The 25934-nt window shown below is 37.3% G+C and overlaps 1 protein-coding gene across 1 annotated transcript in view; it reads left to right on the forward strand.

The window, feature by feature from the left end:
• Positions 1-25934, forward strand: part of ITGA1 (integrin subunit alpha 1) — a 162119-nt gene that overhangs the window by 44815 nt on the left and 91370 nt on the right. The window contains exon 2 of the mRNA XM_036845626.1: positions 14124-14241. Coding sequence (XP_036701521.1) covers positions 14124-14241 — 118 coding nt within the window. The remainder of the gene's footprint in view (positions 1-14123; positions 14242-25934) is intronic.

A 25934-nucleotide genomic window follows, 5' to 3' on the forward strand; every position in this document is an offset into this window, starting at 1 on the left:
GCACCCTCAGGAACCTGACTGCTACCTCATAAAAGGGTGCATCCAGTCTAATACCACTTGATTATCCATACATTTTTATAAGATGCACTCTTTCTATAAATCTATAAGTCTTTTTAAAAAACTCTTTATAACATTATAGAATAATTATGGGCTCCATAATATGGCAATATATTTTCTGGAAAAATGTTTCCTAGTAAATGTGCATATCCCAGACATTTTACCTTTCTCTTAAATTATTTCATCTGACTTTACTACTCTGATCTTGGCCAGAGTTAAGAGTTTTCTGAAAGCTTACTCAATACACACTAATACTTCTTTTTCTGGGCTATTGTTGTAGGTATTGAAGTTTCTTTTTTATGTGATCGTGAAGTTATGGTTTAGAATAAGGTTATTCTGTTGCAAAAATTTATTTTAAGAGTAATATTTTTAAAGTAAGTTGAAGTTGTTATGATAAATGTATATATAAATTAAAATATAACTTTAATCTGTTATTTGGCCATTGACTTAGTTTAGCTGAATTGTACCAATGAAGACCAAAAAAAGAAAAAAAGGAAAAAACAACAATGGCTAGGCAAGGTAGCATAAAATTGCACATTTACATGAGATGATAATTAGACTCAACAAGAAACATTTTGTAAAGGATATTATTTATATTATATATTCATTCAGCCAACAAGTTTTATGGAACAGTTATTAGGTACCAATGAATTCGTTATTAGGTTTCCCTGTAACTAGCAGAACTGTGACTTTAAGTAATTTAAGTAACACAGAACAATGCAGAATAACATATAACATAAAAATGTCCATATGAGGGTAGTTCAGTGCTAGTGTGGGTGGCTCTACTATCATTATAATCTAGTTCTTCTATCACATAAGCTAGTTCTTCTATCACATCATTTCCATTCAAGTTCACATCATAGTCTCACATGACACTTGGAGCTTGTATTAGTCTGCTCAGGTTGCCATGACAGAATACCACAGATTGGGTGGCTTAAACAACAGAAATTCATTTTCTCATAGCTCTGGAGACTAGAATTCCAAGATCAGGGTGCCCTCAGGGTTGGTTTCTGGTGACACCTCTCTTCCTGGCTTGTAGATAGCTGCCTTCTCACTGTGTCCTCACATGGCCTTTCCTCAGTGCGTGTGTGGAGAGAGAACGTCTGGTGTCTCTTCCTCTTCTTATCAGGACGTCAGTCCTATTGGATCAGGGCCTCACCCTTATGACCTCATTTAACCTTAATCACCTCCTTAAAGTCCCTATCTCCAAATAGAGTCACACTGGGGTTAGGGCTTCAACAGATGAATTGGGAGGTGCACAATTCAGTCCATAACAGAGCTCTACCTGTTATGTAGGAATTTATAATTGAGGAAAGGAGATAGGAGAAGGACAAAAGAAGGAGGAAGCGGAAGGGTAAAAAAGGGCAAATCTTGTAGATGAGTCAGTTCTACTTAAGGAGCCCCCTGGATGTCTCCTGCAACACTTCCACTCACTGTTCATTGGTCAGTATTTAGTCACAGAACTACACACAGCTACAAGTTGTCTTTTAGCCATGTGGACTGCTACCCTGAGTAAAGTAAAGATTTTATTACTAAGAAAAAGGAAGAAATGGCTATTAGGATTCAACAAGCCATCTTTGTCATGTCTAGAAATCGTGCTAGGCATTGAGGATGAGAATATGAGTTCCTAACTTCAAGTAGTTTATGGTTCAACAGGGAAATAGAGCATGTAAACTAGTTACCTGAAATATAAAGTAATATGTCCTTTGGGATAAATGTGTAAATGTTCTATGGGAACATAGAGAAAGAATGAGTATCGGCGGGGGCGGTGACCTTGAGGTAGACTTTGAAAGATGGATGGAAGTTCATCAGGCTAAGAAGTGATTCAGACGAGAATACAAGACGTTTCAGGGAACTGCAAATATTAAAGGGTAGCCATAACTTGAAGTTCTTAGATAGACGTGGTAATGAGATTGGAAAGGTGGAATGAAGCCTCATTTTAATGGGTCTAAAATGCTATGTAGGAAGTGGGACAGCATTTATCGGGCTCTGGAGAGCCAACCAAGAATTAGACAGTATTATAACCAGATATGTGTTTTTAACAATACACTTCTGGCAACAGAAAGGGAGATAAGTTGATGAATTTTTAGACAGGCATGTGTACATGTGTGTTTTATTACAAGAAACCCTTCCAAGGAAATGTGGTATTAGAGTCCATTGATGTCACAGGACACAGTCTTTGTTGTCATTATTGATTCAGTTGAACTTCTGCCTCTTTAAAGATCCAAGTAATAACTTAAGATCAGAAAGTGGCAAGAATACATGGAGTGGTGAGAAATGATGAGGTCAGCAAGCTTTTTAACGTTGCACTACTTGAGGAAAACTCAAATACGCATTCACATTCATCTGCCATTAATCTTGTTATATCCTGTTTAAATTTGCTGATAATTGGAAAACTCCTTGGCACTTTTCCCTTCCATCTTTATATGTTTACATTTTCATAAGTAGATATTCAATCCGCCTCTAGCATGCCAGACAGTTCTAAATTGAGTGATAACCTGTTTCTTTTACATCTTCCCTGATTGCCTAGTGTTTGTGAAATATAGATGGCCAGTGGAAAGTCACTAAGTGTTATTTGACTTACTTCCATATTTCTTAGTTAACCTTCTCCCAGAGAGAGTAAGGAATTATGAGTTCTGGAGCAGTAGATGTCTCTCTTTCTTAATGTAACTCTCAGTTCCGTGGTGAGAATTATCTGCAGTTCTCTGAAGAGGCAATAATCCATCCATATACATAGCACAGCCCTAGGATAGGAAATAAGAAACTAGACTGTGAACAACTACTGAGAAAACTATGGAAAGAAACTAGTGAAAATTCTAGTAGTCAATACCTTTTCAGGCTAATATATTTGTTTAAGCAGTGAATGTTGGTTAATCATAGTGTTAATTCCATTTCCCAGATCTTTGGCTCTTTTGCCCTTGCAAGTTGACCCTCAGTGATGTTCACCAGAGTGCAAGTATGAGATGGCAGCTCCCTTAGCAAACCTTTGGCCATATCTCCACCACACTGTTGTTCACCTTGCCTGCCTCTGAAGTTATCTTATTCCCCCTTATCCTAAGCATGACTCCTATATCTTCTTCTGCTGACCCTCACCCCTACTCTGAACGTAAGTCATGAGAATGTAGAAAGCAGGAAATGAGTAAAGATAATTAAACCCATCCATTCAAGTTCTTTTGTGCCTCCTTGCAGCTCCAAGAAACAAAAATGGCTTTGTGTTTGTTCTAATATCTTTGTTTAAAATTATGAAAATAGAAAAAAGTTAATGAAATTTAAAAGAATTAGAGCAGTTGTATCTGTCAAAACATCTTCAAACATACAATGATAATTATACAGAGGAAATTCATAAGCTTTTTTAAATTATGAAATAGTGCAAGCAAACAAGAAAATTAAAGGAATAACATAACAAATACAAATGTACCCAATACCCAGCATTGTGAAATCTAAACATTTTTCCCAGTATTGTTTATTTTTCATAAGAAATAAAACACCATTGGGTTTTTTGAGAAAGCTCAATAATGAGCAAATCTCTATCACTTGAGGTCGGAACCAATTGGGAAATGAGAAAGAATCAGAATGGAACACAGCTGATAAATGAAATCCCCTCTATTGACCCCTAGATGAAGCTGACTTATCAGCACCAGCTCAGAGCCTGACCCTGGAGGAGTAGAACAGAGTACTTTTTGGTTTTTTGTTATGTTTTGTTTTGTTTTTTGTTCTTCTGTAGGCAGGCTCACTTCTAAGAGGAACCCAGACAGTTTCTCCTTCCAAACTCACCAATCAGTTACGTGTGAAATGTGGGGCAGGTACAGAAATAGACAAAAAATGTTACAGCTTGTGAAGCTTCCTCCACGTAGAAGGAAACATCAGGAACGGGAAGTAAGCATTTTCCTCTAAAACATAAAGTTAAAGCCACATTTTAATCTCCTTTTGGATCCTATTCTCTTCCTTACCTTTCCTTCAGTCCAGAAGTAACCTCTACGTGAATTTTAAGATTCTTATGTATAACAAGTACTTAGTCACAAGAATTTTGGTCTGCTTCCATTTAAGGAAAATATTGGCTGCCAGTTCTTAGGAATATTGACTATAACATCTCTATTTACTTCCATTTCAAGATACCCTAGTAGTCTCATGGAAAGAATGTAAAAGGTGATGCTACTAGATAGGAATAGAGTTTGGATCCAAGGATGTTACTGCTCAACTAATGTTCTAAGTGCTGAAAGATCATCGTGGTCTTAGCAACAATATAGCTAAGAAAACAAAGTTTAGAGCTATCCCAAAACAGAAAAGAAAGCATCAAAAAGTTATCTCTTTCCCCTGAAAAGAAAACAAGCATTCTGCTGACCCTTACCTTCTACAATACTTCAACATTCCAGGCTACTGAGATTTTTCTTCATCTCTTATAAACAAGCCCCAGTGTCCTTTAAAATATTTTCGGATTTATTTTCCAAATTTTTCTGGGTGAATAACAAGTTATATTTGTTTAGCTTACATTATTTCCTCTTGATAAACTAGACAACTTTTAAATTGAACAGAGGTACCAAAAAGCTTCTGAATGAAAAGGATGTTTGGTAGTGAATGATATAATGGAAAATTGCTATAATAAGTAGCTAAGAAGGGAAAAAATTATACAGAATAATTTTAGTTTAAGTGGTGGTATATTACTAGGGGCAGAGCTGAGCTGTCCGGAAAAATTAGCCTATTAAATGGAATAGGAGAATCAATAATGGCATCTCTTAGTATCTGGAATTTGAAATTGCCAGTTAAAGGTACTAGGTAACTCTAGGATGAGCAATTATTTTCTTACAGATTTTGGGTTTAGTTGCAGTATACTGTTGGAGTTTGCACAGTATTTCATTTTGTTGGTTACCTTCATGAAGCCCTTAATTTATTAATATTAATAATTGACCACTTGTGTGTCAAACCAGAAAGTATTTAGATAATTGTATTCCAAAAAAAAGAACATTGCAAATATTCTTATATATATATATATGTGTATATATATATATATATATATATATATATATATATATATATACACACACACATATATATATATACTTTGCCTCCTGCTTCTGAGGAATATAACAAAGTTTTTAAAAAATGAGACATTAAGGCAAGCTAAGTCTAGTAACCCTTTGTGACACACAGCAAAATAAAACATAGGTAGACTTCATTTTATGTGTTGTGTTCTTAAGCCTTGCATAAAAATCACATTTTTAAAAGTCTAGGCATGCTCCCTCTTTGAAAGAACATTCTAGCTGACTCACCATGCCAATAATTACTTTCCAATCTAAATAATCACAACCTAATTTAATTGATTTTTTTCACATGTTGGAATTTCACTAAGCAAAGAATGTCTGTTAGATTTTATAGGTGATACCATAATGCAGTATAAACAATCATATTTTTTAAAAAGCACTAAACTTTCACTCTTTAAATTTCAACAGTCTAAATAAATGTTTCAAGTAAGATATATATTTGAAGATTTTATGATTATTCTTTTACACTTATTTCTAATTTATTTTTTGTTACACACAAGTGTGTTTTCAATTTAAAAATTTTAGTTCCAAACTCCAATTGTACAATTAAGAAAAAGGGAATGGTTTTTCACTCTTTTTGTATTACTTGTACATTAAATAACTGGACAATCCTTTTTTCACATTTTTGACATGCCATTGGCTCAATCTCAGAGTCCAGTCTTAGCCAGCTACCATATGCATTCTGTCCATCGATGCCTTAGAAGAAGGAACCTGAATAAAAAGTTGTACTTTTAAAGCAGGTCTAGTGCAGACCCTTGTTTTTTTTTTTTTTTTTAGCACTTTTCTTTTTTATAGCTACTTTATTTATTTATTTTATTTTTTATTTTTGGCTGTGTTGGGTCTTCGGTTCATGCGAGGGCTTTCTCCAGTTGAGGCAAGTGGGGGCCACTCTTCATCGCGGTGCGTGGACCGCTCTTCATCGCGGTGCGCGGACCGCTCTTCATCGCGGTGCGCGGGCCTTTCACTATCGCGGCCCCTCCCGTCGCGGGGCACAGGCTCCAGACGCGCAGGCTCAGTAGTTGTGGCTCACGGGCCCAGCCGCTCCGCGGCATGTGGGATCCTCCCAGACCAGGGCTCGAACCCATGTCCCCTGCATTAGCAGGCAGATTCTCAACCACTGCGCCACCAGGGAAGCCCCAAAAGTTGTACTTTTATTAACAGATTCTTTTCAGTGAATTTTATTAACTCACATATAATTTCTTCTCAGTGAAATTTATGAGCCAGTAACACGTTGCTAGTCTTAAGGGTTTTTTTGCTAGTATGTACAACAGATAGTTTCATGGGTCAGGAAATCAAAGAAGTAGTATATGCAGTTATATGAATGATTTTCAATTACCTAATTTTCATTGGAGCTATTAAACATATAAACAATCAAATAAGTAAAAAAAAGAAGTGGCATAAACTCATTGTTCCCAGAGAAGCAATGGAAGTATCTGATAGTAACCATGCTTCACAGACTTGGACGTGTATATGGCCTTCAATAGCCAACACTGAAGCCATCCAGAAAAATTGTCCCATTAAATGATATAGGAGAATCAATATGGAATCTCTTAGTGCCTGGAATTGGATATTGACAGTTAAAGCTACTATGTAAATTGAAAATAATTTATTTTATATTATATACTACCTCTTTGCACTTCTGGCCCTGAAAAGTACTTGTTGTGCCTACTAACAAAAATAACCTTAAAACTGGCAATGTCTTACGGTCTCACTGAGAAGAAATTATTTATTAATTAATAAAGTTCATTGAAAAGTTTTCATTAACAAAAACACAACATTCCCTCAGATTCTTACACATCTAAAGACTTCATATGTCATATATCTGGGTAAACACTTAAATAGGGTGCAACCCTACTCTGTTTTGAATTGCAATACGCCTTTCCGTGTGCAGCTCTCCATGCTGTGTAGTCACAGAAAGTAATGAGTTCAGCTCTCAGGACACCAGGGCAGCTGGAGAACAGAGTTCTGTGCTCATGTTGCTTGCACAAACATACAAGCTGTGTTTCCCACAGTGGGATCCAGGGACCCCTAAGGTTCTGCATCTTTTTTATCCTGTAAAACACAGAGCCAGAAGATGATGGTTATAGGGTGGAGGCCCTGGGTTCTGAGACTGTTTAAGAATTTCAGGAGAAGGCACAGTCTGAGAGGAGCCGGCAAAGCAGGCAATTATTTGTGGTGGGAAGATATGGGGAAAAAACAGATGTCTGTAGATACTACAAAAATTGATAAGAATTTTTAACAAAGGGTGTTTGGGAAACACTCCATTGGAGTTTAATATTCTGGGCAGCACTTATGGAAGGAGACAAGTTCTTACAGCCAGAATGACCTTTATACTAAAAACTTCATTTCTCTGTTTATTCCATCCTGTTCCATTTAACAAACTTGTATTACACACCTACTGTGTGCCAAGAATTAGACCTCCTTGCCTCTTTCCTACCAGTCATATACAGATATGCACATATACACACACTCACTTTGAAGTTCAAATACCATTTGTAGTAACTGGAGGCCCACAGGACATTAGTACTGAAAGTCAAAACAATTCCCTCACTACAGCAAGCCGAAGTTAAAAAGCAGCTTCCCAGGATGAAACTTGGAAAATGCTTGATCATAGAGGTATTTATTTGGATTGGCTTTTCTGGGCTTGCTGATGGAGGTTGATATCTTGCTGACATATTACATCATTTCTGTTGAAAGGACTTTGAATGGTGAGATTGATTGAGCCAGATTTTCTTCTTACATAACTGTATAGGGAAGCTCCGCTTGTTTGAAGGAGACAGTGAGTTAGCTATGGTGTTTTTTCCAGAAAATATAGGTTTTCTGTATTTGAGATTATGACGTCATTTCCAAACATTTGTGTTGATTCTATACTCTGTGCTCAAGGCTTTAATATTGTCTTATTTTCATTCTATTTTTACTTCCGGTGTCTTCACCACTGGAGTTCTTTGGCTCCTCCTTCTCAAGATTGCAATGCTATAAAAGTAATCATCTCAGATTTCAACTAGAATTATATAGTGCTATCACTTTTGTGGACAGATTCACTTATACTCTTGATCAAATTTTATTTTTTAAGGCAACATGTACACAAAATTGAGTTCCAACTCACTTAAACTAATTAAGATTTCAGATCCACAGCACGAATACTTTAAAGATGTTTTGTTATATATTTCAAGGTGAGGAAGGGCCTTCCATCTTTCACCAACTTTTATCATTAAAATGTTTTTCTTCCAACTCCTGGAGTGCCTCAAAGTTGAATATATTTTATTTGAATTTAAGGAGGAAAAAAATTAAATTTGGAGTAATGTAAAATACCTAATGTATCACAGAATTAGTTATAGTGAGTGTATATGATTTGGGGAGTTTATATCCATTTGAGCAGGGGTGGATGAACTCTCTTCATCTGAAGGCTTTGGTACAACAAGAGATAAGGATGTACCAGTGCTCAGGTTTGGGGAGTACAGAGGAGTCTTGCGCCCTGCAACACAAAGCTTGCATTCCTAGGTGTGCTCCCTCATTCTCAGGTGGCTGAAGACGGTGACTCAGTGTGGCCTAAATGTATGAGAAGAGTCACTGCAGGCTCATCCTGTTCTTAGAATAGACTTAAAATGTTTGAAGTCAGTTGGAGGGGAGTAGGTTGTCATTGGAGTGAGAGAAGCCTCAACTTGCTGTTGGCTCAGAGCCTGGGTGACATCAGCAATATGCATCACCACTTGGGGGACTGAGATGAGAATCCAAGGGATCTAACTGAGAGGACAGGATCACCTGCCCTCCTCCTCAGCTAGCCCTTCCACTTGGAAGGCCTGACACCCTCATCTTAGATTTTCTTTACAAATGTCATTGCAGCTAGGTTTAGAAACAGGAAATTTGCTACTGAAATGAGTCAATGAACCCACTGTCCTGCCCCCAATAATAGAACACATCTGTATCACTTTTCAATATACAATCTGGTCATCAGAATGGAGGGAAATCCATTTCTAAAAGAAAACTCAAATGCCAGATGGTAAACTGACTCTTTGGAGTCTACCTGTGAAAGCAGTTAACTCACTTATTGAGCATTCTTTATTGCTACATGAATAATTTGTATATCTCACAGCAGCCAATACCTGGAAGATATTTATAAGCTTCTTTTAAATATGATAAACTGGGGTTCACTTGCCATTTTTTTTCTCAGCTAGGCTATAAGATCTGTGAAAACAGGAGCACCATCTTTTTATGTCTGTATCTCCAGGGCCTAACATGTATCCAACCCAAAATAAAGACTTGATTAAAATTTGTGGAGTAGTTTAATAAATATGAATAATTGAATAAATAATATAAGTGAAAGTGTTAGGTTTAAGCCCAGGCTCATATATCTCTAAAGATCACCATCTTTCTATACTGTCAAGGAATTTGTTCTAAAAACCATTAATTAACTATAATAACACAATTACTATGATTTCCGATCTCATTAGTGTATCATCGTTTCACTCTTTATATTAAAAATAATAAAATAATGTTAATTGCATGATTTCTATTATTTCTAGATTGGATAAACATGTGTAGGAAGTTGTTGAAAGAAAGCAATAGCATTTTAACATACATTCCTAGTCACCAATTATTTGATACCCTCTTGCCTTGGGCTTGGAGTTTAAAATATTCAGAATTCTATTGGCTATTAAATACTCCAGTCTGGATATTACCAGGTCAAAATTTCTGGACTACCCTATGAAAGACAGACTTTTTTCATTAAGAAGCAAACAATCAAACAGGCTTCAATGACTTTTTTTGGAACTCAGAGGATGTGTGAAGGAGGGGGACCTTCCTTCCACATGAAAGTCAATACCCACTAGAGATGCCCAGACTTTTCCCTCTTCATTCAGCTTTTCCTGCCAATCTTACACTCAAATGCTTCAAAGCTACAAGATGATTCAGAGCTCTCATGGGCCATTTGAGGGTTTTGTTGAGCTGGGTTGTTATTTTTTTATTTTTATTAATCTTACTAACTTAATAGCACTCTGGTCATAGCGAGTCTATGATTTGACCTCAGAAGATCAATGTTGATGTCTTATCTCTGCCACTAGCACAGCCTGACCTTGGACAAATCACTTAACCCCTCTGAGCTCCAGTTTCCAGCACACAAAAAGAGAGTAAGGACTGCTATCCTCCTAGCCTCTGCAGTTTACTGACTAGCTCAATACCTTTGTTTATATGAAAATATTTGTAAGCAGGAAACATTGCACAACAGTAGGTTACTTCTCCACCTCCCTCTCTCTTTCTCTCATTTAGTTGTCTTACACATCATATTCCATCCTAGAGTAAAGAAATTGCACAAAATGATCTCTTTCACAAGAGCTATCCTTCAATACCAACGACCTCATCATCCTCTTCAGCTTTTAGCCCTTAGATATATAACTCATATAACCATATTTGAAGGGGAGCAAGGCTTTCCACTTCTTTTCTACCTAAACATGTGTGTTTTAGCTGAAGTCCCAGTACAGCTTTATCTAGCTGGGTAGCCATGACTTATCTCCTTATGACAACCTTCCCCTCACTCCCAGCATCCTCCCAGCCATGGCCACTGTGGAAGAGCCTCCTCCCCAAATTACTTCTCAGAAGATGGAATTACATGGACTCATAGTAGCCTCTCTTCTAAACTCATCCCCATGTCACCTTCTACTAACTCTTCCCAGTTTTAGTGCTAAGGTATACAAATTGGATTAATGTAAATGATTTGGGAGTCCTGAAGAAATGTAGGCAAATTTCTCTATCATCTTAAGCCTCCTTCTCCTATTCTGTCCAATGGTAATAATAATGGTATTTGATTGTAGGCTTGTTAGCAAATTAAATGAGATGGAGCATGTGAGATGTAACACATAGTAAGTATACTATATAGCTGTTAATATTATTCAAGGAAAAACTCTCTCTTTTGCTGGTACATGTGAAATCAGGATTTACTTTTGACATCTGATTATTGTCTATGTTTCCCATCATTTTCACCCTATGTTGCCCCCTAAAGCCACCTCGGTCTGTTTGCTCTTTTTTTTAACTTTGATTAAGAATAAGTATGACAAAAAAAAGAATAAGTATGATTTTGCTTTACTTCCGGTACATAAAGTTCCAAGACAACTTAATATAGCAACATGAACATTGAACTAAAAGTTATGAGAAGCTGCTTTTACTGTTTATGTACTCCTTTAAATCAAAAGAACAAGATGTAAACCATTTTTTTTTAATGTCATCTCCTGTGCTTCAGGCTCCTTGGTGCCTTAGAAAACATGAAAGAGGCTGATTTACAATCACTTTGGGCAAATTGCCTGTGGAATTCTGAGGACAGGAAATGAAAAAAAGTGCAGCACACACCCCCGGACATTCCACACAACATGTAGAATAAACAAACAGGCCCCAAAAAGGAAACCAAAAGCTCTTGGTCTTATGTTGAGGAGCACCATGAATGCCCTTTGAGAAAGCATATATTAAAGATGATGAAGTTCTGGGAAAACCCTTCAGGAGTGGTGAAGTTGACCCTGATTAAAGAAAATCCTTTTCCCCTTATGTCTAAAGTATGGTGAGTAGTTTTAATTTAGGTAAATTCTGTTACCTGCATCAACATTATGAGAGAGGAGTACCATATTACAGACCTGTACTTCTCAGACCTTAACAGGAGTCTGGTTTTCTGGGGAACTTGTTGCAATGTAGATACTGATTCAGGAAATCTGGGGAAGGCCTGAGATTCTGGATCCCTCACAAGCTCCCAGGTGATGCAGTTGCTGCTGGTCTGCAGGCCACAGTTGGTTTTCAGGCACCTTCTTCAACAAAATCATTGGTGGTGGTTTCCTGCTCTTTATCTATAATACAGTGGTTTTCAACTCTGGGTGATTTTAGCCCTAGGGTAAATTGGCAGTGTCTGGAGACATTTTTGATCTTCACAACTCAGGGGGGCTGCTAACATCACATGGCTAGGGCCACAGATGTTGTCAAACACCCTACAATGCAAAGGGTAGCCCCTTGTAACAAAGAATTTCCTGACCCAAAATGTCAGTAGTGCCAAAGTTGAGAAATCCTGCTGTAGAAGTACTGTTTTATGTACCTCTCATATCAAAAACAATCTGTTGAAAGTGTTCAAAAAAAACTGTGAGGAAAGAGTAGGAACATGTACTATTTAGTTTGGAGTAGAGAGTGAACAGTGTTTAAAACTGTCTTCAAATATATGAAAGGCCATTATGCAGAAGATGGTAACCAGCTGTTCTCCATCATCCTTGAAGAATGAACAGGAAATGTACATAAATGGACTTGTGCTACCCATCCATTCTTTTTCTGCATCTTCCACGCCAGCCAGGCAAATCTCTCTATGATCTTGCAACCATATTTGTACCGTTCTGTATCTTATTACTTGCAGAGACCCTCCCAAATCCTTGGGACATATTTTCCTCTCACTGCCAAGTTGTATCTCTCCCTCTCCTTAAAAATCTAACTTAAAATTTCCATCTCCATAAAGTCTTCTTTAACTAAGATGAAATAGTTTCCAGTTCGCTTCTACCACTGGCCCACTTTCTCCTTCAATGTATTATCTTTCATTCTATGAATATGTTATTGCCCATCTATGTACAAGGAGCTGTGCTAGATTTTGAGAAAGGATAAGCAAGATGAGTAAGAGAGTCCCTGCCTTTAAGAATTCTCCGATCTAGGGGAAAAAAAATCTCACACAGGTAACTACAACATAGATAGTATTTAATAATTATTTCTCTGAGGGATTTTTTTAAAAAATAAAAGAAGAGGGCTTAGTAGTTAAAAGATTATTTCCAGGTGGGGAGATTAAAGGAAGACTTTATAAGTAGGTATACAGAAGTATCTTCTTATGAAAAATAATTTTCTCTAAGTTATGTACAATTTTGTGCATCAAATAAGCATTTAATATTGTTACCAAAATTTGAAGGTTATTAATTAGAGCATGGAATGAATTGAAGTCTGAATTTAGACTGTACTTATGGCAGAGTTTACAGTGAATAAGGAAAGAAATTTTTTCTGTTTACATGCAGCTGTATATCATGGTTTTAACAGAGGAGAGTGAATTTAATCACCTCTGAATATACCTTATGATGCTGTGTGATTTTATAAGGGCGTACTCTTTGGGAAGAATTTTTAGTTACATCTAGGAGGGGAATACTTTGGAACTTCACAAGTATGCTTTAAAAACCAGTACCAGAAAAAAAAAAAAAAAAAAAAAAACCAGTACCAGAGATGGAATTTGGCACCATCCAGAACCCTTTCAGGAGAGAGTCTCACCTATAAAAGATTTCCATTACCTGAACTACAAAGAAGTTGAAGAGATTTAACCCTCATTGAATATGTAGTGTGTGCCAGACATTGAGTAAACTCTTTAGATATATCATCTAATTTAATCTCAACAGATTAGCCTCTCAACCTGTGAGGCCATCACCACCAACACTAGAAGGAGATGTCAGTATTAAGTATAAGCTTTCACCCACTGCTTAATTCAGAGAGGGAAGCAGAGCAAATCTCGAGCCTGCATAAGCCAGCTCTGGGTGGAAACAGTCAGCTTGCCTTCCTTTTCGTAGCAGCAAGGAGAAAGCTACCTCTCTCGAGGCTTAAATGGTGATGCTTGTATCCTCTGTAGTTAAAACAGGAAAATGAAGCTGTTTACGTTTCATAGTGGCCATGGTTTGCTGTAGGGATCACTACTGGAAAATTATCTGTGACTGCATTAGTCATGTGTGAGCATGAGTTTCTGCCAGCTCCTTCCCACACATTCTGAAATCTTTAGTTCTGGGAAGGGTACAGATACTGAATTACTATGGGATTTTGTTTGAATGTTAATACTTATGTTCTTTAAAGTCATTATGTTGATTTCCAGTCAGTAATACAGTTAACATTGCAGACCTTTATTGTCGTTCCCATTCTTTGAGCGTCATTGCTCTTTTTAATAAACGCTCAGCTTTGAATGGTAACCTCAAGAATGCCTTCATAATTCAAAACATAGTGGAATCTTAGTTAACTCTATGTAACTGGACTTTGTTTTCCCTCTTAAAGTTCTAGGCTTCTGCATATCATTCAATGTTGATGTGAAAAACTCATTGACTTTCAGCGGCCCAGTGGAGGACATGTTTGGATATACTGTTCAACAATATGAAAATGAAGAAGGAAAATGGTAAGTTAATGGGTTTTGTTGTTGTTGTTTAGTTTTCTTACAAGGTAATGGAAAATATTATTTGGTTACAGTTCGTTTTATGAATGAGACTTAGAATGAATCGTTTATGGTAGGAAATGCAGTCTGATCATTTGGTAATGGAAACTGACAAAGTGAAAAAGGAAAACTTCCTTGGCAATATTAAAAGACATGGTTAGTGATTCTGTTGAAACCTGGGTTGACCTCAAGGAAGCTCCTTATCCAAAATAGTCATTGTTTTGTAATTATGTTATTCTGGCAAGAGTTCTTTAATTGTTCTCATTTTAGCATGGCTGAAATTCAGCAGGAGGTATTGGTAGGCAGATGAGATCACTTCCATAATATAATATTGGGCTTATATTTTTGGTGCTTTACTGACCTACTGAGTTTGGTCTATTACTTATAATGAACCTTACTGAATTTCTTTTATACACTTTAAAACCCTTTAATATTGGTTAAGTTCAATTTAGTATGTTTTTTTAAATCACATTTAACTTTTGAAAATTATACAAAATTATTAGAGTTCTTTTGCTTTATATTTAACATAATTTTTAGTGAGTCTTTTTTTTTTAATTGGACCTTGTAGAAAAAGAGAACAGGAGTTAAACTTTGCTTCAGTTTAGTAACAAACTAAACAAGCCCATTTTTCCAGTAACTACAGTAATACAAACAAAAATGGATCTATATCTGTTTGGAAAACAGTGAGCTATCTCTCTACTATATTTCACAGATGAAAAGATGTGACTTTTCGATATTTCATTTTATCTTCTAGACTTGCTTAATTTGACAATAATCCTCTAAATAGTATCAAAGTAAGAATTTGAGCTCTCACATTTTTCAAGTACAGGTATTGTATCCTGGTATAAACTAAAATTTGTGGAGGTGCTTCACTCTTCTTCTCTCCCGATAAATATCTCAGATAAGACATCTAATAATAGAATATGAGTTTTTATATCCTCTGTCCTTCAATCCTATGCTCTCACTTTACCACCCACCTCCTTTTTTAAGGTTAAACAGATAAAGTCATCCCTCTAGACACCAGTTTTATTCTTTTAGGCATTATGTCTGCAATTCAGGGAGTTCTACCTCTGGGAGAATAATGTGAGTGGGCCAACTGGTCAAGCTTCTCTTCGTGCATAAGCTAGAATAAACTGAAACTCAGTGCATGTTTTTCTTAAAAAACTTAACTTTTACGTAAAACACATATTACACTGAATTTTTCACTTATTACTAATAGTTACATAAATTTTAAAGAGGAATAGCAAACCTTAAAGTCTTAAACCACCTACTTAAAATGAACTGTCTTTTTAAAGGATAGTCAAATAACAGTCAGCCCTTCCTATTCACGGGTTTCGCATTCGCTAATTAAACCAACTATGGTACCAGAGTTGCGGTGGGCGGACTGTACCAGGCCGTTTTATATAAGGGACTTGAGCACATGCGAAGTTTTGTAGCCACTGGGGTCCTGGAACCAATCCCCCACGGATGCCTAGGGATGACTGTATTGTTAGCAGATTTTATGAAAGTCTGGTTTTCATCCTCTGATAATGAGGAAAGCCTGTAAGTTTCCTCCCTCATCCAGTCCTGTCTCTCTGATTTTAGGGCAGTCTGCTATCAGAAGCCCTGAGTTATCTGAATCTTAATAGAGTAAGAATCTTAATAATCTTAATAGAGTAAGAAGGCATTCATGTTTCCTCTTGGAACTTTAGTGCACCCATATGATCTCTTCAATTCAAGAAGGAGGAAGTGATGCTTGATTCTTAAGCTGAATCTTGAAAGATGACTTACCTTTCAATAACAGAAGAGATGTCACTCCAAGCTGGGAAGCTACATAAACAAGGGCATAGACCTGAGACTAAGTGAGAGTGTTGGTAAGCAAACAGGTCTGACGTTGGGATGATAGAGGGGAAAGACCTTAAAAGCCAGACAAAGGAGCTTGTACCTAAGTAGAGGGTACTGAGACGCCATTATAGGTTGTTTTATGAAACTTAGTTTAGGAAATTATGTATACATTGGATTGGAGAAAGGAGTGCCTGAAATCGGGGAAATCCATAGGCAAGCAAGAACAGCAATCTGCTTAAACAATGAGGCCTGGACAAGGAGGGTGAACTGCAATGAAAGAATAGTGTACCCAAGATAAATGTTGGTGAATAATTAAGTCTTAGTGGAAGTCTGGGAATGGCAAATGAAGGTGTAGGAGGTGTCAAACATATTCCAAAATGTCTACACTGGATTACTGGGAAGTGGGTAGTCATTCAGAGACAAATGTACAGGAAAGGAAAATCAGTTTTATCAGGAAGTTGATGAGTATGGTTTTAAACAGCTTGAGTTCAAGGTAATGTCTAGGTACTTGGAAACTTCAAAATGGAAAACAGAAAGAGGGAGAAGTTCATGTATTAGGGGAAATGTTTAGAAAGCAAGAACTGGTTTTGGTTCCCGCTTGCAATCCTATGCATTGCCCAGCATCTGGCATAGGACCTTAAGCATAATATGCACTCAATAATGCACTCAACTCAGTTGGCTGAACAACTGAATCTAGTTTAACTTCCTGTCCTCGTTGATGAAAAAACAAAACACATAAAAAAGTAAGGTTAAAAGTGACTCTCTCATGACTATTATCAAAACAAACAAAATGGTGGCAAGTATGTGGAGAAAAGGGAACATTTGTACACGTTAGTGGGACAGTAAATTGGTGCAGCCACTATGGAGAACAATATAGAGGTTCCTCAAAAAAATTGAAAATAGAGCTACCCAGTTCTGGGTAAATATCCAAAGGAATTGAAATCAAGATCTCAAAGAGATATCTGCGTTAGTCACATGTTCATTGCAGCATTATTCACAATAACCAAGACTTGAAAGCAATCTAAATGTCCATTGTCAGATGAATAGATTTTAAAAATATGTTATATACATACAGTAGAATATTATTCTGCCTTAAAAAAAGAGGAAAAATTTTCCATTTGAGACAACATGGATGAACCTGGGGGACGTCTTGCTAAGTGAGATTAGCCTGATGCAGGACAAATACCACATGACTCCAGTTATATGAGGAACCTAAAATAGTCAGACTCGTAAAAGCAGAGAATAGAATGGTGGTTACCAGGGGTTCAGAGGAGGGGAAAACAAGGAAACATTAGTCAAAGGGTACAAAGTTTCAGTTAAACAAGATGAATAAATCCTAGAGGTTTACTATACAGTACAGTGCCTATAGTTAGCAACACTGTGTTGTACACTTAAAATTTGTTAAGAAGGTAGATCTTAAGTTGTGTTCTTATCACAAAATAATAATAATAATAATAAATAACAACCACTACTAAAGAAAGCAGGAGGAAACTTTTGGAGGTGATGGATATGTTTATGGCATAGATTGTGATGATGGTTTTAAGGATGTATACTTCTCTCCAAACTCATCAAGTTGTATACATTAAATCGGTACAGCTTTGTGTATGTCTTTCATGCTTCAATAAAGTGTTTGTTGTTTTTTTTTTTAAGTGACTCCCCTAGGGAAATATAACTACTTGGGACCAGAGCAGAAAATAGGACTCAAGTCTCTCCACTCCAGTCTAGGACTGTTGTCCTTATTAGAACTATATTAAAAAGTAAATGTTGATAATAACTGTATCTGGCGTATAATACTTTACATTTTAATATGTGTGTGAGAGTTTGTGAGCATTTGAATGTATATATGGATATCAGATACTTTGATTCCATTCTGACATTCCATAGTTACAATGATTTTATGGAAAAGGTGTGAAAAATCAGGGAAACAAAAACAGTGTGGCCAATTGAATTTAAAAGTAAGTAAATACAAAAATCTAAATGTCCAAATCTTTAAGGATGGCATGGCAGCAACGTACCATTCTAAAGAGATCCAGGCACTGGTCATGCAAAATAGATTTTAGTAATATGTTTGGATATTCTGTAAGTGTTTATAAAATCAGGCTGCAGACTTACTTTAAGAAATGGACTATGAAATAATTGACATATTTGGGAGAGCATGAATTTTGTTATTTAATTTTCTCCAGAGGTGGGCATCTGCGTAAATCATATTTACAGGTCATGTTTGGAAGCTCAGCAACCTCACATTTTTAAAAAAATCATCCTGACCCGTCTTACATCTTGCTGAAGTATGCGTAAAGGAGTACTTGTTGGGCTTCCCTGGTGGCACAGTGGTTGAGAATCCGCCTGCCAATGCAGGGGACATGGGTTCAATCCCTGGTCTGGGAAGATCCCACATGCCGCGGAGCAACTAAGCTCGTGTGCCACAACTACTGAGCCTGTGCTCTAGAGCCCGTGAGCCACAACTACTGAGCCCTTGTGCCGCAACTACTGAAGCCTGCGCGCCTAGAGCCCGTGCTCCACAATGAGAGAAGCCACTGCAATGAGAAGCCTGCGCACCGCAACGAAGAGTAGCCCCCGCTCGCCTCAACTAGAGAAAGTCCGCGCGCAGCAACGAAGACCCAACACAGCCAAAAATAAATAAATAAATAAAATAAATTTTAAAAAAAAGGAGTACTTGTTGACCCATAACAAGGGCAGTCTGTGTATTTGAAAAGCATTAGTTTAAATCTTTGGAAAGAATAAACAGTTAACAGAAAAGGCGGCCTATGCCCCGTTTATGTTTCAGAAGTTTCCTGTGGAGTATAACCTACTTTATATCTTTGGCTCAGAAGCCACATGTTTTTTCAGTAGCAGAACCATTATACCTCTGATTAAATTCAGCTGTTGTTCATTATGATTAGCATGAGCTGGAGCGTCCAAGTCACTGCAATGTGGTTCAGAAGAATCACAACGAATACAATTGGTTTAATAATTTTGCTTTGAAGAGAAGAAACTCAAATGTGCTCAGCACTGCGCAGCCTTCCAGAGTTAGTGGTAATCACCAGTATAGCAGGGCTCTGCCAGATGGGAAAAAAATGAGATGCTGGTGTGGGACTTTCCACTCTTTGTTGTTCTTTGCTTCCTTCCTTCCAGCATGTGCACCCACCCCTCTGAGTGCTATCTAAGCATCCATTCTTAGGGGCTTCGGTGACTTCAGTGGGCCTGTCTTTTCAAAATAGATTCTCATGATGCAAATACTTCCCTAGCCAATCCTCAACCCAATATATATCAAAATGTACTGGCTTCATGCCTTTACCCTAGAGGACCCTGCTTTGTGCCAGGTAAGGTTTACTAGTGGGCTCAAGTGACTGATGCCCTGTTTCCAACGTATGTGTGTTTTAAATAAAGCCTATTCAAGCTTGGGGTGAAAGGACTTTTTAAAAGTTTTATCAAATTTTCTCTCACAGATTTTAATATGAAGTTTATTTTAAATTGCTTACAGTATCTTTTGAAGTTGAAATTTCCTCTTTGCCAAACGTCAGTTCTTTGGTTCATCTTATTTCTAGCCCTCTAACTTTCATGACTGAAAAGCACAGCAACTCATGTGGGGCCACTGTATAACTTCATTCTCTAAGACAACCAAACACTTAACTCTGTTGGTTTTTGTTTTTTGTTTTTTAATGCCTGGCAGGAGGTACTTGGCACTCTGATACAGACTTTGGCTTGGAGATCAGGAAAGAGTTAGGTGAAAAGAAGTAATGTAAATATGAGACAACAATCTCCAGGAAACTATCATTTACAGAAGAAAAAAATATAAATATGAAACAGAGCAGTCAGAGGCCAGCTACCCTTCAAATAAATATAATAGCAGTCATATTGACAAAAATAACTATTATGAATAGGAAGCATTTCTCAGTTTATTAAATTTTATTATATTTGGAGCTTTTTCATGGAGAAGAAGTGTTTCTCTCACTTTGATGGTCTTTGAGTTCATCAGGTGTTTCTCTAGTGATCAGTAATGAGACCCAGAACATTCTTTAATCCTCAATCTGCATATAAATCATTGCAATAATATCATATAAAAAGCAGATATTTAATATAAATAAAATTTAACGAGTTAAAGCAAACTTGCATTAAAGTTTAAAGTAACAATATCCATCGTTCATGAAACAGTGTGCTTTGGGTCTTCACCTTGACCCTGTGTGTTTGAGTGAATATGACTGTTATCGTCCTCGTTTTCTAGACAGGAAACTGGGACTCAGAGAATGAATTGCCAAAGGTTTAACACAGCGAGTGTGACAGGGCCAGGATGTGGAACCCCAGCCTTAACGCCTTCAGCCAGTTTGCTCCTATAACAGCAAGGATTCTCTGCAACCTTGACCTGTGGAAATGCCTGCTGTGTCACCCAAAGGCATATATGGCATTCTGCTTAAGCAAAATATCCAGCCTCTAAAGTGAAAAAAAAAAAAAAGACTTCACAATTAGGACCTCTTAGCTGGTCACATGAATGACCAGGTATTCCTTATTCAGATTCTTAGAGCATTTGATGCAGTCATAATTTATTTGTTCAATAAATATTCATCGAAATGCTGATTTTTATATCTGGCTCTGTTATAGTCACTCAGGATATATGAGTGAATGAATAGGTGAAAATTCCTGCTATTGTGGAGCTTATATTCTATTGGGGATGGACAAACAAAAAACAAATAATAAACTTAATAAACAGGTAGGTTATATGTCAGAATGTAATAAGTGCTGTGAGAAAAAATAGAGCAAGATAGTGGGGCTTGAGAATACTGAAGATTCCTAAAATTCCATAAACTCTGTGCTGATATTTTTCTAGGATCTTGTCATTTTTATGCAGCTTGGGAAAAGTGAGGCTTTCTTAGGATTAAGGGGTAGGATATATTCCAGAGTTGCATGTTTGGTGTCAGAAATACACAAATTTGTTTTATATCCTATGTCCTGTGTCCTGCTTACCCATTCTTTATCACTGATCCCAACTCTCAAACTCTCTGTCTCAGTCCTAGCCTACTACACTCTACCATTTTCTGAGTTCTCACACCCCAGGCTTTACTTATCCAGAACATACAATAGGCCATGGCTCCAGTTGCTATATCAGGTTATTTCCAATTATCATCATACTCTAGAGGTTTCTACTGCCCTAGAGTTCAAATATAAATTCCAGAACCTTTCCTTCAAAGTCTACTGCTAGCCAGTCTCAACCTTCCTGCTCCAGGTTATACAGAAGCTTTATGCTGTGCTCCAGTCACCCATACTTCCTCATTACCTTCCATTTTCAGGCCTCATGCTCCTGTTTCCACATTTTTGCCTGGGCTATCTGTGATCTCTCTTCTCTCCTGCCTTATAACCTAATAACTTTATTATTAACATGCTGTTCAGAACTCACTTTTTTATAGATTGTTCTAGATTTTCCCCAGTTAATGGTTCATGTTTTCCAGCTAATTAGTACTCCTCCATACACTTATAATTTGTTCTATTCGGATGATGGAATCTTAGAATTGGAAGAGTCTTTGGAGGCCTGTCTTATATCTATAGAAGAAACGCCTTCCAAAACATCCCTGATGAACTGTTACCTACTTCATCTTAACCTGATGGGTTGCATGACTGGCCTATGTATGCCTTGTCCGTTGAAATTTTTATTACTCTCCATAAGCCCACCACACTACTACCTCTACCCCTAAATCTCACTAGATGACTATAGCTACTATTTTCCAAAGAAGGAAGGAATGGAGGGAGGGAGGGAGGGAGGGAGGAAGGGGCTACTAGATCAAAACTTTACCCTCGCTTCCTGTTTGAGCTATCTGTTGCTGTGTAGCAAATCACTCCAAAACTTATTGGATTAAAACAACAATAATTGATTATTTCTCAGGATTTTAAGGATTGAATAGGTGTTCCCCTGCTGCCTGGGGAACCCATGAATGCTCATTTATGCAGGTGCAGTCATCAGGTACCTCAGTTAGGGCTGGAGGGTCCATGATGGTTTAACTCCCGTGTCTGAAGTTCGTGCTACCTCCTCAAACATTGCTTCTCTTCCGTGTGACCTCTCATCCTCCATTAGGTGAGACTGTGCCTCTTCACAGCATGGTGGTCTCAGATTTCCAAAAAAAGGTCAAATGTAACCTGCAATGCTTTTTAAGGCCTAGCATCCGAAGTCACAGTGTCATATCTGCTGCATTCTATTTATCAAGCAAATCTCAGTTTCAACAGGAGGAAAAATAGATTCTGCCTCAATGAAGGAGAAAGAGGGACAATGTCACATCACAAAGGTGCATAAACCTCCAAACCATACACCACACTTACAAACCTCTGGATACCATTATTTTACCATATCCAGGTTTCCTCCATAATAAATTTAAACTTGCCTCAAACCCTGAATGGTTTGCTTGAAAAAAAGAAGCCCAAGTTTATTAATATGGCCCATCTTCCTCATTTTTAGCCAGGTTACTTAAAATGAAGTCTGCTCGACACTCACGGCTCCCATTCTTGATATTCTTTCCTTCTTTGGCTTCTGTGACATCACTGTTTTCTGATTCTCTCTTTCCCTTTCTGATCACTCCTACCAATTTTCTTCCTCCACTCATTAAAATCTTGTGTTATTTTCCCCTAGATGTCAGCCTTCAGATGTCTTCTTGCTCTGTCTTCTCTTGAGTTGGTAGCATTTACTCTTAGGGCCTCAACCATGTACATGGCATGCTCATATATGTTCCATGTGGTTTCTGAGATGTTCCCCAGCAAGACTGAGCCTAGATGCCTACAGAAGTAACACTTATCAGTGCACTCTTTATTGGCCCTTCTTCCTTCCCTCTATCATTTCCCCCACCTCCACATTTGTGCCTACTTGGAATTGCCTCCTCAAAATCTATATATAGCAGTCTGCTTTTGGGGGAACCCAAACTAATACAGCTTATATTATAAATATTTCTAGAATTGGTTATCCCCTTCCTCTCTACTTCCGTAATTCAGATCCTCCTTTCTTATCTGGATTACTTTAGGAACTCTTGCCTTCACTCTCTGAGTCTAATTTGCCCCGTTTTGCAATTTATTCATGACACTACAAGTAAAAAATCTTTATAAATCAGGGCTGATCATGTCACATCCCCCTTTATTTTTTTTTAAGATTTATTTATTATTTATTTATTTTATTTTTGGCTGTGTCGGGTCTTTGTTGTGGCACGCGGCATCTTCTTTGAGGCATGCGGGATTTTTCATTGCGGCCCACGGGCTCTCCGTTGTGGTGCGTGGGCTTCTCTCTAGTTGTGGTGTGTGGGTTTCCTCTTCTCTAGTTGTGGCACGCAGGCTCCAGGGCGCGTGGGCTCTGTAGTTTGCGGCATGTGGGCTCCAGTTAGGTGCACAAGCTCAGTAGTTGCAGTGCGTGGGCTTAGTTGCCCCGCGGCATGTAGGATCTCAGTTCCCCAACCAGGGATCGAACCTGTGTCCCCTGCATTGGAAGGTGGATTCTTTACCACTGGACCACCAGGAAGTCCCACATCCCTCTTTAAAGGCTTCAGTAGTTCCCAACTCTCCCCTGCATACAATAAATCCAAAGTTCTTAAAGCGCACTGTAAGAACATATGTGATCTGGGCCCTATTTACCTTGCCAGACTCAAGTTCCACTCCAGCTACACTGAGTTACTTGAACTTACCGAAAGAGCCGTGTGCATCCCTTCTTGCTTCTAAGACTTTGCTGAAACTGCACCAAGTTCAGACCTATTCAATATGGTAATAGTACATTTATATTTTTGCTTCTCCCCTAAGTTTTAAGCAACCTTAAAAAATTGTGTTTTATCCATTTTATATTCCCAGGGTCTGGCATTAATGCTGAGCATTCAGGATTTTCTTAATAAACATTAATCAATCTGTCTAGTCTCAACTTAAATACTTTCATAACATATCCACTACTTTTCTCCAAACTGTTTTAACTATAAACCTAGTTTAATCAATCACATTACAAAAGGTTTTGAAAAATTGGGAAAAAGAACTTAAAGCCTAACCATAATTTCCTTAATAGAATTTGTTTTCTGGTGTACTCCCTTTTAATCTATGTTTTACATAGATAGAGTTGTCCATCATCTGAAAATATGTATATAATAATAAAAAGAACCAACACTTAGATAGCACATGTTATAAGCCAAATACTGTACTAAGCATTCTATATACATTAGCTCATTTAATGTTCATGGTGATCGTGTCAGGTAGCTACTCTTATTATTTCCATTTTACAGATGAAGGAACTAAAGCACAGAGGATTACTGGCTTGTCCTAAACCATACAGCTAAGTAAAGGGTAAAACCATGATTTGAACTCATGAAGTCTGGCACCAAAGTTCATGCTATATTTTATGGAGAGGATTAAATTACTTAGGACATGGAAAACACTTAGAACAGTGTTCTGCGCATGGTATAAATTCAATAAATGCTGGCTGTTTTTATCATTGCTATTATAATAAGTACATTGAATATAATTTGGTATCTTTCACTTCAAATTGTCATAGGTTTTCAATAAATTAGGTAGGTTTTTACTTTAAATTAGGTCATAAATAATTTTTTCTCCTACCATGCAGTCTTATTAACGATTGCTTTTTTATGACTGCACAATATTCTATGGAATGAACCTACAATAATTAATTAGTCTGGCTGTTGATCACACTTCTTTTAAACTTTCATGATTATATATACCACTATAAGCATTATATCTTTATGCATTAAGCTTGTTTCCTTTAATTTAGGTCATTTTTTTAGGATAGATTCCCAGAAGTAAGAATTATGTGTTAAGGGGTTTGAACATTTTTATGGTTATTTATGTATATCAGAAATGGCTTTGCAAAGGCATTATATCACAACTATGTTTTAGGGAGTCTGTTCAACAGCTCAGTATTTGCAATTGTTGTAAAACTTACTTCCATAATACTAGCTTTGTCCAAAGGACTTACACAAAATAAATCCCATCCCTTTTCAATATGACAAACTTTCAAATTTTGAAAATTTTAAGAAGGCATGCCCAATCCACCTGCACTCCTTCACAACCTTTCAACTCTCCTTCAGACATTTTTTTCTCCATGCTAAACGTCCTCAACTTTCCCTCAAGCATCTCTGGTCTGACAAAATTACCAGAATCTTAACTATCTGAGTCATAGTCTCCTAAATACATTCCATTGTGCCTATGTCCCTCTTAATTTGGAGATTCCAGACATGGCCCGACAGTGCAGAGCACAGAGGGGCTATCACTTTCCTTGACCAGGGCATCTATTTCTAGCAATGATGCCTAAGGTCACATTACCATTTTTGGCACTAAAATACACTGTTGGCTCATGTTTTCTTGCTGTCGACTAAATCCTCCATGACTTTTTCACACGAACTTCTATTAAGTCAGGTTTCCCACATTCTGTACTGATGTAGATAATAGTACACAGTTAAGTGAAGTTATTTACATAGGTTCTTATTAAACTTTACTAGTTCAAGTTTCTCGTTCCAGAATGTTGACACTTCTGAACGCCCAAATAAGTATTTTGATTTACTTGATGTGTACCTTTATGCTTTCTGTGTCTTCACTTAAGTCATTAACAAAGATATAGGCTAAGTCAATCCCAAGTGCAGTCTTATGGTACATAATTAGAGTCCTTTGGTTGCTAGTAATCAGTGTCTTTGTTTTTTTTCTTTGTTTTTTTTTTTAATTTAATTTTATTTATTTTTTTATACAGCAGGTGCCTATTATTTATCCATTTTATACGTATTAGTAACCAGTGTCTTTGGATATAGCTGTTTAGCCAGCAATGAATCAGCAGCTGTGGATCCCAACAAGTACCTTAACATTCAACCACATTCACCCATCCT

The sequence above is a fragment of the Balaenoptera musculus genome, chromosome 3 (assembly GCF_009873245.2).
Source record: "Balaenoptera musculus isolate JJ_BM4_2016_0621 chromosome 3, mBalMus1.pri.v3, whole genome shotgun sequence".
NCBI classification, from domain to species: domain Eukaryota; kingdom Metazoa; phylum Chordata; class Mammalia; order Artiodactyla; family Balaenopteridae; genus Balaenoptera; species Balaenoptera musculus.